The 16,885-nt window shown below is 47.3% G+C and overlaps 1 protein-coding gene across 1 annotated transcript in view; it reads left to right on the top strand.

Moving 5' to 3' along the window:
* Positions 1 to 16,885, top strand: part of LOC112261115 (disks large homolog 5-like) — a 135,064-nt gene that overhangs the window by 90,707 nt on the left and 27,472 nt on the right. The window contains exons 12-21 of the mRNA XM_042328398.1: positions 2,392 to 2,576; positions 2,861 to 2,986; positions 3,289 to 3,421; positions 3,628 to 3,755; positions 3,890 to 4,065; positions 5,406 to 5,509; positions 7,414 to 7,506; positions 11,664 to 12,107; positions 15,919 to 15,966; positions 16,057 to 16,851. Coding sequence (XP_042184332.1) covers positions 2,392 to 2,576; positions 2,861 to 2,986; positions 3,289 to 3,421; positions 3,628 to 3,755; positions 3,890 to 4,065; positions 5,406 to 5,509; positions 7,414 to 7,506; positions 11,664 to 12,107; positions 15,919 to 15,966; positions 16,057 to 16,851 — 2,232 coding nt within the window. The remainder of the gene's footprint in view (positions 1 to 2,391; positions 2,577 to 2,860; positions 2,987 to 3,288; positions 3,422 to 3,627; positions 3,756 to 3,889; positions 4,066 to 5,405; positions 5,510 to 7,413; positions 7,507 to 11,663; positions 12,108 to 15,918; positions 15,967 to 16,056; positions 16,852 to 16,885) is intronic.

Here is a 16,885-nt window from a genome sequence, read left to right as displayed (position 1 = left end):
ATGCTTCACTGTAGAGATGGTGTCAGGTTTCCTCCAGATGTGACACATGGCATTCAAGCCAAAGAGTTCAATCATCAGACCAGAGAATATTAAAAAAATAAAAATGTTATCCCCAATTTCATGATATCCAATTGGTAGTTACAGTCTTGTCCCATCGTTGCAACTCCCGTATGGAGTCGGACGATGCAAATTTTGAGAGCCATGCTTCCTCCGAAACATAACCCTGCCAAGCCACACGGCTTGCTTAACCCAGAAGCTAGCCGCTACTCTACCATAAAGGTCTTATTGGTGGAGTGCTGCAGAGATGGTTGTCCTTCAGGAAGGTCCTCTCATCTCCACAGATGAACTCTGGAGCTCTGTCAGAGTGACCATCGGGTTCTTGGCCACCTCCCTGAACAAGGCTCTTCTCCCTCGATTGCTGGGCAGACAGCTCTAGGAAGAGTTTTGGTGGTTTCAAACTTCTTCCATTTAAGAATGATGGAGGCCACTGTGTTCTTGGGGACCTTCAATGCTGCAGACAATTTTTAGTACCCTTCCCCAGATCTGTACCTCGACACAATCCTGTCTTGGAGCTCTACGGACAATTCCTTCTACCTCATGGCTTGGTTTTTGCTCTGACATGCACTGTCAACTGTGGGACCTTCTATAGACAGGTGTGTGCCTTTCCAAATCATGTCCAGTCAATTGAATTTACCACAGGTGGAATCCAATAAAGTTGTAGAAACATCTCATGGATAATCAATGGAAACAGGATGCACCTGAGCTCATTTTCAAGTTTCATAGCAAAGGGTCTGTTTTTTATTTTTAATACATTTGCTACCATTTCTAAAAACTGTTTTCGCTTTGACATTATCGGGTATTGTGTGCAGATTGATGAGGGGGGAAAAGTATTTGATCAATTTTAGAATAAGGCTGTAATATAACAAAATGTGGAGAAAGTCAAGGGGTCTGAATACTTTCCGATTGCACTGTATATAAGGAATAGGGTGCCATTTGGGATGCAGAAATACTGTGATAGAATTGGTGGTGTATGTCTGTCTGTTTTTAAAATGGTCCCATTCCTTGTTGCCATCGTGGTGGCTGGCTGGATAATCTTTTATGAATCCCCTGCTATGTGGCACCTGCTTGGCGGGGTTACCCTGGGTTAAGGGCACAGCACAGTGAGCACAGCTGGAATGAAAAAAGTACAACCAGCCGTCACATCCCTGTCTGTCCCACTTCATAGCCAAATCTATAATCTAATCCATAGGATGCACTCAAACAAAATGTTACACAACAAGTCAGTTGGGGTCAATTCCATTTTGAATTCAATCAAATCAGGAAGTTGGAATTTAAATATTAACTCTAAATTCCAGTTTTCCTATGAGGAAACACATTCACCTAATATTTTTAACTGAAAGCACTTGTGTGCTTGAAATATATAGTTTATTAGGTCCACCACCCCGTTCACGAAAATGGTTCGCTCCTACAGACAGTGAGTCTTGTGGCCAAGGCTTGCTATGTACTGTAAAGCAGGCAGACTGGTATCGAGGCATTCAGATCGAACGTTAGAATGGGCAAAACTAGTGATCTGAGTGCGGCAGTGCCAGGCGTGCCAGTTCCAGTATCCCAGAAAGGTCCGGCCTCCTGGGCTTTTCACGCACAACAGTGTCTAGGGTTTGCCGAGAATTGTACGACAAACAAAAAACCTCCAGTCAGTGGCAGTCCTGTGGTCGAAAATAGCTTGTTGATGAAAGAGAATGACAAGATTCGTGCAAGCTAACAGTGGTGTACAGAACGTCATCTCGGAACACACAACTCGTCGGTCCTTGCAGCAGAAGACCACACCGGCTTCCACTCCTATCAGCTAAAAACAAGAAGAAGCGTCTCCAGTGGGCACGCAGTCACCAACACTGGACAATTGAGGAGTGGAAAAACATTGCCTGGTCCGAGGAATTTCCGGTTCCTATTGCGATTTGTCGTAAGCAGCATGAGTACATGGCCCCATCTTGCCTGATATCAGTGGTGGTGTTATGCTAGTGTTGGCAGTGGTGTAATGGTGTAGGGAATGTTTTCCTGGCACATGTTGGGTCCCTTGATACCAATTGAGCAACATTCCAATGCCCTGAAGAATTCAGACTGTCCTGGAGGCAAAGGGGTGTCCGACCCCGTACTAGATAGGTGTACACATAATAAACTGGCCACTGAGTGTATTTCGTCATAAAAACAATATGTCATATAGTTGTGTATTTCCTCTCTCCGGCGTGAAGTTTCTCCTATGTAAAGATTTAGGATAAGCTTCCCCCACCCCCAATCTTATCTTAACCATTAGTGGGGGGGGGGGGGTACTAAACTGACCCAAGATCAGCATCTAGGGGCAACTTCAACCTACACCCATTTCCTCCTCATCAGAAACAAGACTCGACAACCCTGGACATGGAGCGGGCCAACAAGGAGATAGAGGTGCTGAGGAAGCAGTATGAAGCCATGTCTCAGGAGCTGAAGGAGGCGACGCAGGAAGCAGAGGTGGCCAAGTGTCGACGCGACTGGGCCTTTCAGGAGAGAGACAAGATAGTGGCAGAGAGAGAGAGTATTCGGTGAGTAGAGAGAGAATAAATAGAGAGAAACATCTTGCATTCCATAGCACATGGCCCCTAGAACCTGTCAGGAAGCCAACAGGATGATAGCTAAGAAACACACTTTATATCGATATTGAAGACTCAAGGATCAGTGGCCAGTGCCGAAAAATTATTTGAGAGGCTCGGTCTTAAATTTCCAGAGAAGAGTGGGTGATTATTGGATATTTACAGAAAATGGGACAAGCTTGAAAGGCAATGTATGAATAGATGTAGATGACGCCCTGTGTGTGTGTGTCTGTCAGAACGTTATGTGACAACCTGAGGAGAGAGAGGGACCGAGCGGTGAGTGACCTGGCAGATGCATTGAGAAACCTAGATGATACCAGGAAACAGAAAAACGATGCGTCACGCGAACTTAAGGAACTCAAGTGAGTTATTCATCCTTCTACATCCTCCATCCATCCATTTCTCCATCAATCCACATCACAATATAAACCTCTGAAAACTATTTACAGTACAGAGGAATAGAACCCTATTATTTAACTTCGCCAGTTCTGTAACTTGATTTGAAGTACTGTAGGTTTTGGTGCTCTGACAGACTGTCATTTATAACCAGGTTTTATTGCCACCTAGTGGTTGAAATGTGTATCTAACGACTGGCTGTCTGTACATGCACAAGTTTGTCTTCAAATGTAAAGGTTGTTTTCAAAGTTTCTCTCTCTTTCTACAGAGAAAGGATTGAAGACCAGTTGGAAAAGGAGGCCAGTTTTCGTCAGCTGATGGCTCATAATTCACACGATTCAGCCATCGACACAGACTCTTTGGAGTGGGAGACGGAAGTTGTGGAGTTTGAGAAAAACAGAGTGAGTGATTAGCGCTCACCAAGCTATTTATCTTGGCCAATTCCACATGCATTACTTTGTGCTATTGCCAAATCGAAATGAACCACAAAGAATGAATACAGTAGTAAAACAGTAGTAATATTCAGACAAGCAAACCATGGACACATTTTAGATCAGATGCGCCTTTTTAATGAGGAAATAGTAATGCTTTATTTACGTTATTTCAGGAGGACATGGATTTAAAAGCACTTGGTTTTGACGTTGCCGAGGGGATAAATGAGCCATATTTACCAGGAGACTGTGGGATATTTGTGAGTAAGGTGGACAGAGGAGGTATTGCTGAAGGAAGGTTAAGGTAAATCACACTTAATGGCCTTCTTCCTACTTTTGAAAAACATATTGTTATTATTAATCATCCACTGTTTACAGTTCTGCTTGGTTGCATCTTCTCTCTACAAAGTCAATTATTGGTTGCTCTTCTCTCTACAGAGTGAATGATTGGCTGTTGAAGATTAACAATGTGGACCTGACCAATAAGGACAGGAAGCAGGTTCTGAAGGCAGTGCTGAGCGGAGAAGGAGTGATCAATATGGTGGTCCGCAGGAGGAAATCTCTGGGAGGACGCTTAATCACTCCTATTGAGATCAACCTCACAGGATACAAAGGTATCACTCATATACAGCAAAACCTCACACAATAAAAACATTTTAAATTTTAATTTTATTTAACCAGGTAGGCCAGTTGAGAACAAGTTCACATTTACAACTGTGACCTGGCCAAGATAAAGCAAAGCAGTGCGACAAAAACAACAACACAGAGTTACACATAAACAAACATACAGTCAATAACACAATAGGAAAATCTATGTACAGTGTGTGCAAATGTAGTAAGGTTAGAGAGGTAAGACAATAAATAGGCCATAGAGACAAAATAATTACAATTTTGCATTGACACTGGAGTGATAGATGTGCAAATGATGATGTGCAAGTAGAGATACAGGGGTGCAAAAGAGCAAAGAGGATAAGTAATAATATGGGGATGAGGTAGTTGGGCGTGTTATTTACAGATTGGCTGTGTGCAGGTACAGTTCTATATAAGAGCCAAATAAGTCTTCTTTGACTTGTAACCATAGCGGATCCCTTTTTGGTGCCTCTTTTTGAATGTTCTAGAAAGAAGCATGCTCATAAGGTTAAACATGTAACCTTTATGGTGCTATACAGAACTATTCAAAAAGGATTCTGCTGTCATTACAACCATTTCTGATGCCGTATATAACTCTTCTTAATGGTTATTTTACAGAACCTTTATCTCAATCTCAAAGGTTCTATAAAAAACAGTTTGAAAAACAATACTGTTTTTTTTCTTCTGGTTAGACATATTATATTGTTAAAATTCCAAATATTTTATTATTGTGTTAATTGACAAGTTGTATCAGGTGTGCTACCTCTGGAACAGCTGGGGCTTCCTGAGGAGAGGTTTGACATCTACTGATTTAGACATCAGTTCTCAATTGACACAAGGCCATACATCAGTCTTTCACAAGACACTGTCATATATAATATGTAATAGCATAACACAACACATTAGATGAACTGGAATCACACTGTCACTCACGGTTTCACCAAAAGAGCTGTGAGCAAACCGTGCCCCAAAATATTCTAATGAGCCGCCGCCCCTATATTTGAATTGTCACTAAAAGAGCAAAGAACCCTTTTCTGAACTGCAAAGAATCATTGAAGAGCTCAAAGGGTTATTGGAGTTATTATGGTTCCACATAGAACCATCACTCTTCCCAAAGAACACTTGCGGAACCCTATTTTCTTAGTGCGTATCGCCCTGCTCAAGCACTTAACATCCATTTTTGGATGGAATGCAAAATGTGAAACTTCTGTCATTGTATGATCAGTATCCAACACTAGATTGATGATGACGATTGTGATGAGGAGGAGGATAATGAAATGTGTGTGTGCTGAAGACGTGACGTTATCCTCCCTGTCTCCTCCAGCCAGTGGTATAGGGCTGGAGTGTGGGGTGTTTGTAGCTGGGGTCACTCCGGGCTCTCCAGCAACCAAGGAGGGTTCACTCACAGTCGGAGATCGACTCATCGCCGTACGTATCACATTACACCTGCTTTTATTATGAAAGCTAATATTGTTTTGCTACTAAACCTGGGCCTGTATCCATAAAGCGTATCTGAGTAGGAGTGCTTATCTAGGATCAGTTTAGCCGTTTAGATTCAAATGAATGATTAGGTGGGGACCTAATCCTAGATTAGTACTCATACTTCATGAATATATACAGTGAGGCAAAAAAGTATTTGATCCCCTGCTGATTTTTTTACATTTGCCCACTGACAAAGAAATGATCAGTCTATAATTTTAATGGTAGGTTAATTTGAACAGTGAGAGACAGAATAACAACAACAACAAAAAATCCAGAAAAACGCATTTCAAAAATGTTATAAATTGATTTGCATTTTAATGAGGGAAATAAGTATTTGACCCCTCTGCAAAACATGACTTAGTACTTGGTGGCAAAACCCTTGTTGGCAATCACAGCGGTCAGACGTTTCTTGTAGTTGGCCACCAGGTTTGCACACATCTCAGGAGGGATTTTGTCCCACTCCTCTTTGTAGATCTTCTCCAAGTCATTAAGGTTTCGAGGCTGACGTTTGGCAACTCAAACCTTCAGCTCCCTCCACAGATTTTCTATGGGATTAAGGTCTGGAGACTGGCTAGACCACTCCAGGACCTTAATGTGCTTCTTCTTGAGCCACTCCTTTGTTGCCTTGACCGTGTGTTTTGGGTCATTGTGATGCTGGAATACCCATACACGACCCATTTTCAATGCTCTGGCTGAGGTAAGGAGGTTCTTACCCAAGATTTGACGGTACATGGCCCCGTCCATCGTCCCTTTGATGCGGTGAAGTTGTCCTGTCCCTTAGCAGAACGGTGGGGATGGTATTCTTGGGGTCATAGGCAGCATTCCTCCTCCTCCAAATACGGCGAGTTGATTTAATGCCATTTTGGTCTCATCTGACCACAACACTTTCACCCAGTTGTCCTCTGAATCATTCAGATGTTCATTGGCAAACTTCAGACAGGCATGTATTTGTGCTTTCTTGAGCAGGGGGACCTTGCGGGCGCTGCAGGATTTCAGTCCTTCACAGCGTAGTGTGTTACCAATTGTTTTCTTGGTGACTATGGTCCCAGCTGCCTTGAGATCATTGACAAGGTCCTCCTGTGTAGTTCTGGGCTGATTCCTCACCGTTCTCATGATCATTGCAATTCCACAAGGTAAGATCTTGCATGGAGCCCCAGGTCGAGGGAGATTGCCAGTTCTCTTGTGTTTCTTCCATTTGCAAATAATCGCACCAACTGTTGTCACCTTCTCACCAAGCTGCTTGGCGATGGTCTTGTAGCCCATTCCAGCCTTGCGTAGGTCTACAATCTTGTCCCTGACATCCTTGCAGAGCTCTTTGTTCTTGGCCATGGTGGAGAGTTTGGAATCTGATTGATTGATTGCTTCTGTGGACAGGTGTCTTTTATACAGGTAACAAGCTGAGATTAGGAGCACTCCCTTTAAGAGTGTGCTCCTAATCTCAGCTCATTACCTGTATAAAAGACACCTGGGAGCCAGGTGATTGAGAGGGGGTCAAATACTTATTTCCCTCATTAAAATGCAAATCAATTTATAACATTTTTTACATGTGTTTTTCTGGATTTTTTTGTTGTTATTGTCTCTTACTGTTCCCTCACTGTATATTGTAAATACATGGTCACATGTTAATAATATATTTTTGTATGCAAATCTCAGCTTATTGTTTATGACCAACCGGATTCTCCCATTTGTAGTTTTGACCAGAGCCCTAGTCAAAAGTAGTGCAAAGTGGTGCAGTACATAGGGAATAGGAGGCCATTTGGGACTTGGGAGTATTTAAGTGAAGACCTGCTTGCTTCCCTGCTATAACATTGTTTTGATACGATGTGCTGACCTCATTTTCCCCTCCACAGATAAATGGAATAGCACTAGATAACAAGTCACTGTCTGAGTGTGAAGCTTTACTGCGGAGCTGCAGAGATGCTCTCAGCGTCTCTCTCATCAAGGTGACTTAAGGCTTCTGAGTCCCAAATGCCACACTATTCCCTATGTAGTGCATTATTTTTGACCAGGGTTTTGGCCAAAAGTAGTGCACTATATAGGGAATAGGATGCCATTAGGGATATCTTCATCTACTGGCTTTGTTGTCAATGCTGTAGCCAATGGATAGATAGATGTTAGCATGAGCTGTGGAATGAATATCTTGAGCTGGTAATGGGGGCTGAGAAAATGTGAAATATATTATTGTATTGGAGCTGGTTGGTTCATATAATTACAAAGTTTATTTAGTCTATTAAGCTGAGGTATTAAGTTATAGTTAACCGTATTGGCATGTATTCTACCTCCCAGTAATGGGAAAGTAATAATCATGAATGTTTCCTCTATTTTCTTTAAACAGTTAGTGCCTTCAGAAAGTATTCATTCCCCTTGTTTTTTTCTCACCCATCTCAAATCAAATCAAATTTATTTATATAGCCCTTCGTACATCAGCTGATATCTCAAAGTGCTATACAGAAACCCAGCCTAAAACCCCAAACAGCAAGCAATGCAGGTGTAGAAGCACGGTGGCTAGGAAAAACTCCCTAGAAAGGCCAAAACCTAGGAAGAAACCTAGAGAGGAACCAGGCTATGAGGGGTGGACAGTCCTCTTCTGGCTGTGCCGGGTGGAGATTATAACAGAACATGGCCAAGATGTTCAAATGTTCATAAATGACCAGCATGGTCCAATAATAATAAGGCAGAACAGTTGAAACTGGAGCAGCAGCACGGCCAGGTGGACTGGGGACAGCAAGGAGTCATCATGTCAGGTAGTCCTGAGGCATGGTCCTAGGGCTCAGGTCCTCCGAGAGAGAGAAAGAAAGAGAGAATTAGAGAGACCACACTTAAATTCACACAGGACACCGAATAGGACAGGAGAACTGACCCTAACCCCCCGACACGTAAACTACTGCAGAATAAATACTGGAGGCTGAGACAGGAGGGGTCAGGAGACACTGTGGCCCCATCCGAGGACACCCCCGGACAGGGCCAAACAGGAAGGATATAACCCCACCCACTTTGCCAAAGCACAGCCCCCACACCACTAGAGGGATATCGTCAACCACCAACTTACCATCCTGAGACAAGGCCGAGTATAGCCCACAAAGATTTCCGCCACGGCACAACCCAAGGGGGGGCGCCAACCCAGACAGGAAGATCACATCAGTGACTCAACCCACTCAAGTGACGCACCCCTCCTAGGGACGGTATGAAAGAGCCCCAGTAAGCCAGTGACTCAGCCCCTGTAATAGGGTTAGAGGCAGAGAATCCCAGTGGAAAGAGGGGAACCGGCCAGGCAGAGACAGCAAGGGCGGTTCGTTGCTCCAGAGCCTTTCCGTTCACCTTCCCACTCCTGGGCCAGACTACACTCAATCATATGACCCACTGAAGAGATGAGTCTTCAGTAAAGACTTAAAGGTTGAGACTGAGTTTGCGTCTCTCACATGGGTAGGCAGACCATTCCATAAAAATGGAGCTCTATAGGAGAAAGCCCTGCCTCCAGCTGTTTGCTTAGAAATTCTAGGGACAATTAGGAGGCCTGCGTCTTGTGACCGTAGCGTACATGTAGGTATGTAAGGCAGGACCAAATCAGAGAGATAGGTAGGAGCAAGCCCATGTAATGCTTTGTAGGTTAGCAGTAAAACCTTGAAATCAGCCCTTGCCTTGACAGGAATCCAGTGTAAGGAGGCTAGCACTGGAGTAATATAATCAAATTTTTTGGTTCTACTCAGGATTCTAGCAGCCGTATTTAGCACTAACTGAAGTTTATTTCGTGCTTTATCCGGGTAGCCGGAAAGTAGAGCATTGCAGTAGTCTAACCTAGAAGTGACAAAAGCATGGATTAATTTTTCTGTGTCATTTTTGGACAGAAAGTTTCAGATTTTTTGCAATGTTACGTAGATGGAAAAAAGCTGTCCTTGAAATGGTCTTGATATGTTCTTCAAAAGAGAGATCAGGGTCCAGAGTAACGCCGAGGTCCTTCACAGTTTTATTTGAGACGACTGTACAACCATTAAGATTAATTGTCAGATTCAACAGAAGATCTCTTTGTTTCTTGGGACCTAGAACAAGCATCTCTGTTTTGTCCGAGTTTAAAAGTAGAAAGTTTGCAGCCATCCAGTTCCTTATGTCTGAAACACATGCTTCTAGCGAGGGCAATTTTGGGGCTTCACCATGTTTCATTGAAATGTACAGCAGTGTGTCATCCACATAGCAGTGAATGTTAACATTATGTTTTCGAATGACATCCCCAAGAGGTAAAATATATAGTGAAAACAATAGTGGTCCTAAAACGGAACCTTGAGGAACACCGAAATTTACAGTTGATTTGTCAGAGGACAAACCATTCACAGAGACAAACTGATATCTTTCTGACAGATCAGATCTAAACCAGGCCAGAACTTGTCCGTGTAGACCAATTTGGGTTTCCAATCTCCAAAAGAATGTGGTGATCGATGGCATCAAAAGCAGCACTAAGGTCTAGGAGCACGAGGACAGATGCAGAGCCTCGGTGAATGTCTGAGTGCATAAGACAAAATATTCTGTGATCTGATGAGACACAAATTGTACTCTTTGGCCTGAATGTAAAGCGCTAACACCATCCCTACCATGAAGTATGGTGGTGGCAGCAGCATGCTATGGGGATGCTTTTCAGCGACAGGGACTGGGAGACTGGTAAGGATAGAAAGAACAATGGAGCCAAATACACGAAAATCCTTGATGAAAACCTGCTTCAGAGTGAAATCGACCTTGCACTCGGGGGCGAAGATTTACGTTCCAACAGGACAATGACCCCAAGCATACAGCCAAAGCAAAGCTGAAATGGTTTCTGAACAAGAATGTGAAAGTCCTTGAGTGGCGCAGCCAAAGCCCAGACTTGAATCATATTGAACCTCTGTGGAAAGACTTGAAGATTGCTGTTCACTGCTGCTCCCCATCTAACTTAACAGCGCTTGAGAAAATCTGCAAGGAAGAATGGGAGAAAATCCCCGAATCCAGATGTGCAGAGCTGATACAGACATACCCAAGACGACTCAAAGATGTCATCGCCGCCAAAGTTGCTTCTATAAAGTATTGGCTCAGGGGTGTGAATTTATGAACATTTGAACATCTTGGCCATGTTCTGTTATAATCTCCACCCGGCACAGCCAGAAGAGGACTGGCCACCCCACATATGCTCTCTCTAATTCTCTCTTTTTTTTTCTCTCTCGGAGGACCTGAGCCCTAGGACCATGCCCCAGGACTACCTGACATGATGACTCCTTGCTGTCCCCAGTCCATCTGACCGTGCTGCTGCTCCAGTTTCAACTGTTCTGCCTTATTATTATACGACCATGCTGGTCATTTATGAACATTTGAACATCTTGGCCATGTTCTGTTATAATCTCCACCCGGCACAGCCAGAAGAGGACTGGCCACCCCACATAGCCTGGTTCCTCTCTAGGTTTCTTCCTAGGTTTTGGCCTTTCTAGGGAGTTTTTCCTAACCACCGTGCTTCTACACCTGCATTGCTTGCTGTTTGGGGTTTTAGGCTGGGTTTCTGTACAGCACTTTGAGATATCAGCTGATGTACGAAGGGCTATATAAATAAATTTGATTTGATTTGAATAATTATGTAAATGAAATATTACTTTAAGGCATTTTCAATACATTTGTGAAAATGTATAAAAACATGTTTTCACTTTGTTATTACAAGATAATTAGGTGGGGCTTACATTTGTCCTATTTCACATGTTTTATTGCAAATCCCACAAAGAGAGGTGTCAGTGCCAGGGATCAGCCATTATTGATGGCAACCCTGGAGCAATTAGGATTAAGTGCCTTGCTTAAGGGCACATCAACCGGTTTTCACCTAGTTGGCTCTGGGATTTGAGCCAGCGACCTTTCGGCTACTGGCCCAACGCTTCTAACTACTGGGCTACCTGCCGCCAGAGTTCATTATGGGGTGTTGTGTGTAGATGGGAGAGAAATCCATTTTGAATTCAGGCTGTAACACAACAAAATGTGGATTAAGTCAAGGGGTATGAATTCTTTCTAAATGCTCTGTAAATGTTTCCTGGGTCACAAATTTCAGCACTATGAACAACCTGAGTGGAAATGAGTGACCACTTGTTTGCTCCCTCAGAGTTGCTCCGGCCAGAGTATCTTTGAAAACCTGCGAGACGCCTCAGAGAGGACCTCCAACTGCCGCTCGCTCCACTCTTGGCACTCCCGGAACTCCAAGAACAACAACAGCTCTACCCAGACAGACATGTTCTGCCCTGATATTGGCTCCAGTGGTGGAGAGAGACACAACTATCCCAACAAAGACAGGAGTCATAGCAACGTTGTAGCAGTAGACAACAACAGTAGAGGTGGCTCCATCTGCCAGCACAAGCCGTTTTCCAGTAGCTCCATGTACTCCCGCTCTCTATCCCACAGGGGGAGCTGTCTGCAGCACAGCCCAGTTAGTTCAGGGCCATTGGGGTCCCCAGAGTCCCACCAGGACTACTGCTACAGGAGAGGGGAGTCACACAGCAGACGACCTCCTACCTTCACCCCTGTGGCCTCCGACTGTATTACCCTGCAGGTTGGTCTTGGGAGGATGGGTGGAGGGAGGGGGAGGAATGGATGGATAGATGGAGGGATGTGGAGGGAGGGGGAGGAATGGATGGATGGTTGGAGGGAGGGGGAGGAATGGATGGAGGGATGTGTAGGGAGGGGGAGGAATGGATGGAGGGATGTGGAGGGAGGGGGAGGAATGGATGGATAGATGGAGGGTTGTGGAGGGAGGGGGAATGGGTGGATGGTTGGAGGGATGTGGAGGGATGGAGAGAAATGGATGGATAGTTGGAGGGATGTGGAGGGATGGGATGGAGAGGAATGGATGGATGGAGGGAGGGGGAGGAATGGATGGAGGGATGTGGAGGGAGGTGGAGGCATGGATGGATAGATGGAGGGTGTGGAGGGGGAATGGATGGAGGGATGTGGAAGGAGGAATGGATGGATAGATGGAAGGATGTGGAGGGAGGGGGATGGATGGAAGAATGGATGGAGGGTGTGGAGTGAGGGGGAGGAATGGATGGAGGGATGTGAAGGGAGCGGGAGGAATGGATGGATGGTTGGAGGGATGTGGAGGGAAGGGGAAGAATGGATGGATGGTTGGAGAGATGTGGAGGTAGGAGGAAGAATGGATGGAGGGTGTGGAGGGAGGGGGAGGAATGAATGGAGGGATGTGAAGGGAGCGGGAGGAATGGATGGATAGATGGAGGGAGGGGGAGGAATGGGTGGATGGTTGGAGGGAGGGGGAGGAATGGATGGAGGGATGTGGAGGGAGGGGGAGGAATGGATGGAGGGATGTGAAGGGAGCGGGAGGAATGGATGGATAGATGAAGGGTTGTGGAGGAATGGATGGATGGTTGGAGGGAGGGAGGGGGAGGAATGGGTGGAGGGAGGGGGAGGAATGGATGGAGGGATGTGAAGGGAGCGGGAGGAATGGATGGATAGATGGAGGGTTGTGGAGGGAGGGGGGGAATGGGTGGATGGTTGGAGGGATGTGGAAGGATGGAGAGAAATGGATGGATAGTTGGAGGGATGTGGAGGGATGGAGAGAAATGGATGGATAGTTGGAGGGATATGGAGGAATGGAGAGGAATGGATGGATGGAGGGAGGGGGAGGAATGGATGGAGGGATGTGGAGGGATGTGTAGGCATGGATGGATAGATGTAGGGTGTGGAGGGGGGGAATGGATGGAGGGATGTGGAGGGAGGAATGGATGGATAGATGGAAGGATGTGGAGGGAGGGGGAGGGATGGAGGGTATGGAGGGATGTGAAGGGAGCGGGAGGAATGGATGGATAGATGGAGGGTTGTGGAGGAATGGATGGATGGTTGGAGGGAGGGGGGGGGGGAGGAATGGATGGAGGGATGTGAAGGGAGCGGGAGGAATGGATGGATAGATGGAGGGTTGTGGAGGGAGGGGGAGGAATGGGTGGATGGTTGGAGGGATGTGGAGGGATGGAGAGAAATGGATGGATAGTTGGAGGGATATGGAGGGATGGAGAGGAATGGATGGATGGGGGGTTGTGGAGGAGGGGGGTTGGAGGAATGGATGGAGGGATGTGGAGGGAGGTGGAGGAATGGATGGATAGATGGAGGGTGTGGAGGGGGGGGAGGAATGAATGGAGGGAGGAAAATGGATGGATAGATGGAAGGATGTGGAGGGGGGGAGGGGGAGGGATGGATGGATGGTTGGAGGGAGGATGGATAGATGGAATGGATGGAGGGTTGTGGAGGGAGGGGGGAGGAATGGGTGGATGGTTGGAGGGATGTGGAGGGAGGGAGATAAATGGATGGATAGTTGGAGGGATGTGGAGGGATGTGGAGGAATGGGAGGAATGGTTGGAGGGATGTGGAGGTAGGGGGAAGAATGGATGGATAGATGGAGGGTGTGGCGGGAGGGGAAGGAATGGATGGAGGCTTGTGGAGGGAGGGGGAGGAATGAATGGAGGGATGTGGAGGGAGGAATGGATGGATAGATGGAGGGATGTGGAGGCAGGGGGGGAATGGATGGAGGGATGTGGAAGGAGGGGGAGGAATGGATGGAGGGATGTGGAGGGAGGGAGAGAAATGGATGGATAGTTGGAGGGATGTGGAGGGAGGTGGAGGAATGGGAGGAATGGTTGGAGGGATGTGGAGGTAGGGGGAAGAATGGATGGATAGATGGAGGGTGTGGCGGGAGGGGAAGGAATGGATGGAGGGATGTGGAGGGAGGGGGAGGAATGAATGGAGGGATGTGGAGGGAGGAATAGATGGATAGATGGAGGGATGTGGAGGCAGGGGAGGAATGGATGGAGGGATGTGGAGGGAGGGGGAGGAATGGATGGAGGGATGTGGAGGGAGGGAGAGAAATGGATGGATAGTTGGAGGGATGTGGAGGCAGGGGGAGGAATGGATGGAGGGATGGGAGGGATGGATGGAGGGATGTGGAGGGAGGGAGAGAAATGGATGGATAGTTGGAGGGATGTGGAGGGAGGTGGAGGAATGGGAGGAATGGTTGGAGGGATGTGGAGGTAGGGAAAAGAATGGATGGATAGATGGAGGGTGTGGCGGGGGGGAAGGAATGGATGGAGGGATGTGGAGGGGGAGGAATGAATGGAGGGATGTGGAGGGAGGAATAGATGGATAGATGGAGGGATGTGGAGGCAGGGGGAGGAATGGATGGAGGGATGTGGAGGGAGGGGGGAAGGAATGGATGGAGGGATATGGAGGGAGGGGGAGGAATGGATGGAGGCATGTGGAGGGGGGAGGGGGAGGAATGGAGGAATGGATGGAGGGATGTGGAGGGAGGGGGAGGAATGGATGGAGGGATGTGGAGGGAGGGGGAGGAATGGATGGAGGGAGGGGGAGGGAGGGGGAAATGGATGGAGGGATGTGGAGGGAGGGGGAGGAATGGATGGAGGGATGTGGAGGGAGGGGGAGGAGTGGATGGAGGGATATGGAGGGAGGGGGGAGGAATGGATGGATAGATGGAGGGTTGTGGAGTGAGGTTGAGGAATGGGTGGATGGTTGGAGGGATGTGGAGGGAGGGGGAGGAATGGATGGAGGGGGAGGGATGGAGGGAGGGGGAGGAATGGATGGAGGGGGAGGAATGGATGGATAGATGGAGGGTTGTGGAGTGAGGTTGAGGAATGGGTGGATGGTTGGAGGGATGTGGAGGGAGGGAGAGAAATGGATGGATAGTTGGAGGGATGTGGAGGAATGGATGGATAGTTGGAGGGATGTGGAGGAATGGATGGATGGTTGGAGGGATGTGGAGGGAGGGAGAGAAATGGATGGATAGTTGGAGGAATGGATGGATGGTTGGAGGGATGTGGAGGAATGGATGGATGGTTGGAGGAATGGATGGATGGTTGGAGGGATGTGGAGGAATGGATGGATAGTTGGAGGAATGGATGGATAGTTGGAGGAATGGATGGATAGTTGGAGGAATGGATGGATAGTTGGAGGAATGGATGGATAGTTGGAGGGATGTGGAGGAATGGATGGATGGTTGGAGGGATGTGGAGGTAGGGGGAAGAATGGATGGATAGTTGGAGGAATGGATGGATGGTTGGAGGGATGTGGAGGTAGGGGGAAGAATGGATGGATAGTTGGAGGGATGTGGAGGAATGGATGGATGGTTGGAGGGATGTGGAGGTAGGGGGAAGAATGGATGGATAGTTGGAGGAATGGATGGATGGTTGGAGGGATGTGGAGGTAGGGGGAAGAATGGATGCATGTCAAGTAGTTTTTTTCTAAATAGCTCCTGAACGTTATTGTTTTTAATGTGTGCTGTAATGTTGTTATGTGTTTAAGACTGTAACATATCATTTTCCACCCTGGGGTTATATTCTATTTAGAGCACGCTGCTGGACAGAGGAGGAGACCGAGACAGAGGAGGAGACCGAGACAGAGGAGGAGACCGAGACAGAGGAGGAGACAGAGACAGAGGAGGAGACAGAGACAGAGGAGGAGACAGAGACAGAGGAGGTGACAGAGACAGAGGAGGTGACAGAGACAGAGGAGGTGACAGAGACAGAGGAGGTGACAGAGACAGAGGAGGAGACAGAGGAGGAGAGGAAGGACACACCACTACTCCAGAGAGAGAGAAGCCGAGCGGAGGCACCTGGCCTAAAGTCTTGGTGGGCGCGTCCATCCTCGAGTGTGCCCAGCTCTCCATCTATAAGAAGCCCAAACAGAGGAAGTCCATCTTCGACGCAGACACCTTCAAACGGCCCGAGGCGTCCTCCAAACTGGACTACCTCTCCTTGTCCCAGCTATCAAAACACTCCCCGCAGGACTCTCAGTCTGAGGTGGGGCCAGGGGTGGGGATAGGGCAGACCCCTCCCACCCCACCTCAGAGGAGCGATTCGTTCAGGTTCAAACATCGCCAGCAGATCAGCTCTGCCTCGGACTCCACCATCACCACAGGGACAGGCACCCCTCCAACCCCCCCGGGCCAGGCCCCAGGTGGCCTACCCCTGGTGGGCAAACAACAGGAGGGGGGGGGGCTGGAGGGTCGAGACAGAGACGGAGATAGGGAAAGGGACAGAGATGGGGACAGAGACAGAGAGAATCGAGACAGAGACGGGGACAGTGAGAAGCACAATTACTACATAGACCCTCCTGGAGAGGGGATGCAGCCAATCATCAGCTCCAGGAAGTCATGTGATGAGGATGTAAGCAGGCAGAGGGGGGAGGAGCTGGACAGGGACAGGAGAAGGTACCGTCCCAAATCAGCCCCTGCGTTACGCCGGAACATGACCCCTCTACACATCCACATCCCTATCCAGGTAATTAATATTCTTGATTGATTGGTTGATTGAT

Source organism: Oncorhynchus tshawytscha, linkage group LG01, assembly GCF_018296145.1.
Source record: "Oncorhynchus tshawytscha isolate Ot180627B linkage group LG01, Otsh_v2.0, whole genome shotgun sequence".
NCBI lineage: Eukaryota > Metazoa > Chordata > Actinopteri > Salmoniformes > Salmonidae > Oncorhynchus > Oncorhynchus tshawytscha.
Note: the sequence above shows the minus strand (reverse complement) of the source record. Positions and strands in the feature narration are given on the sequence as shown.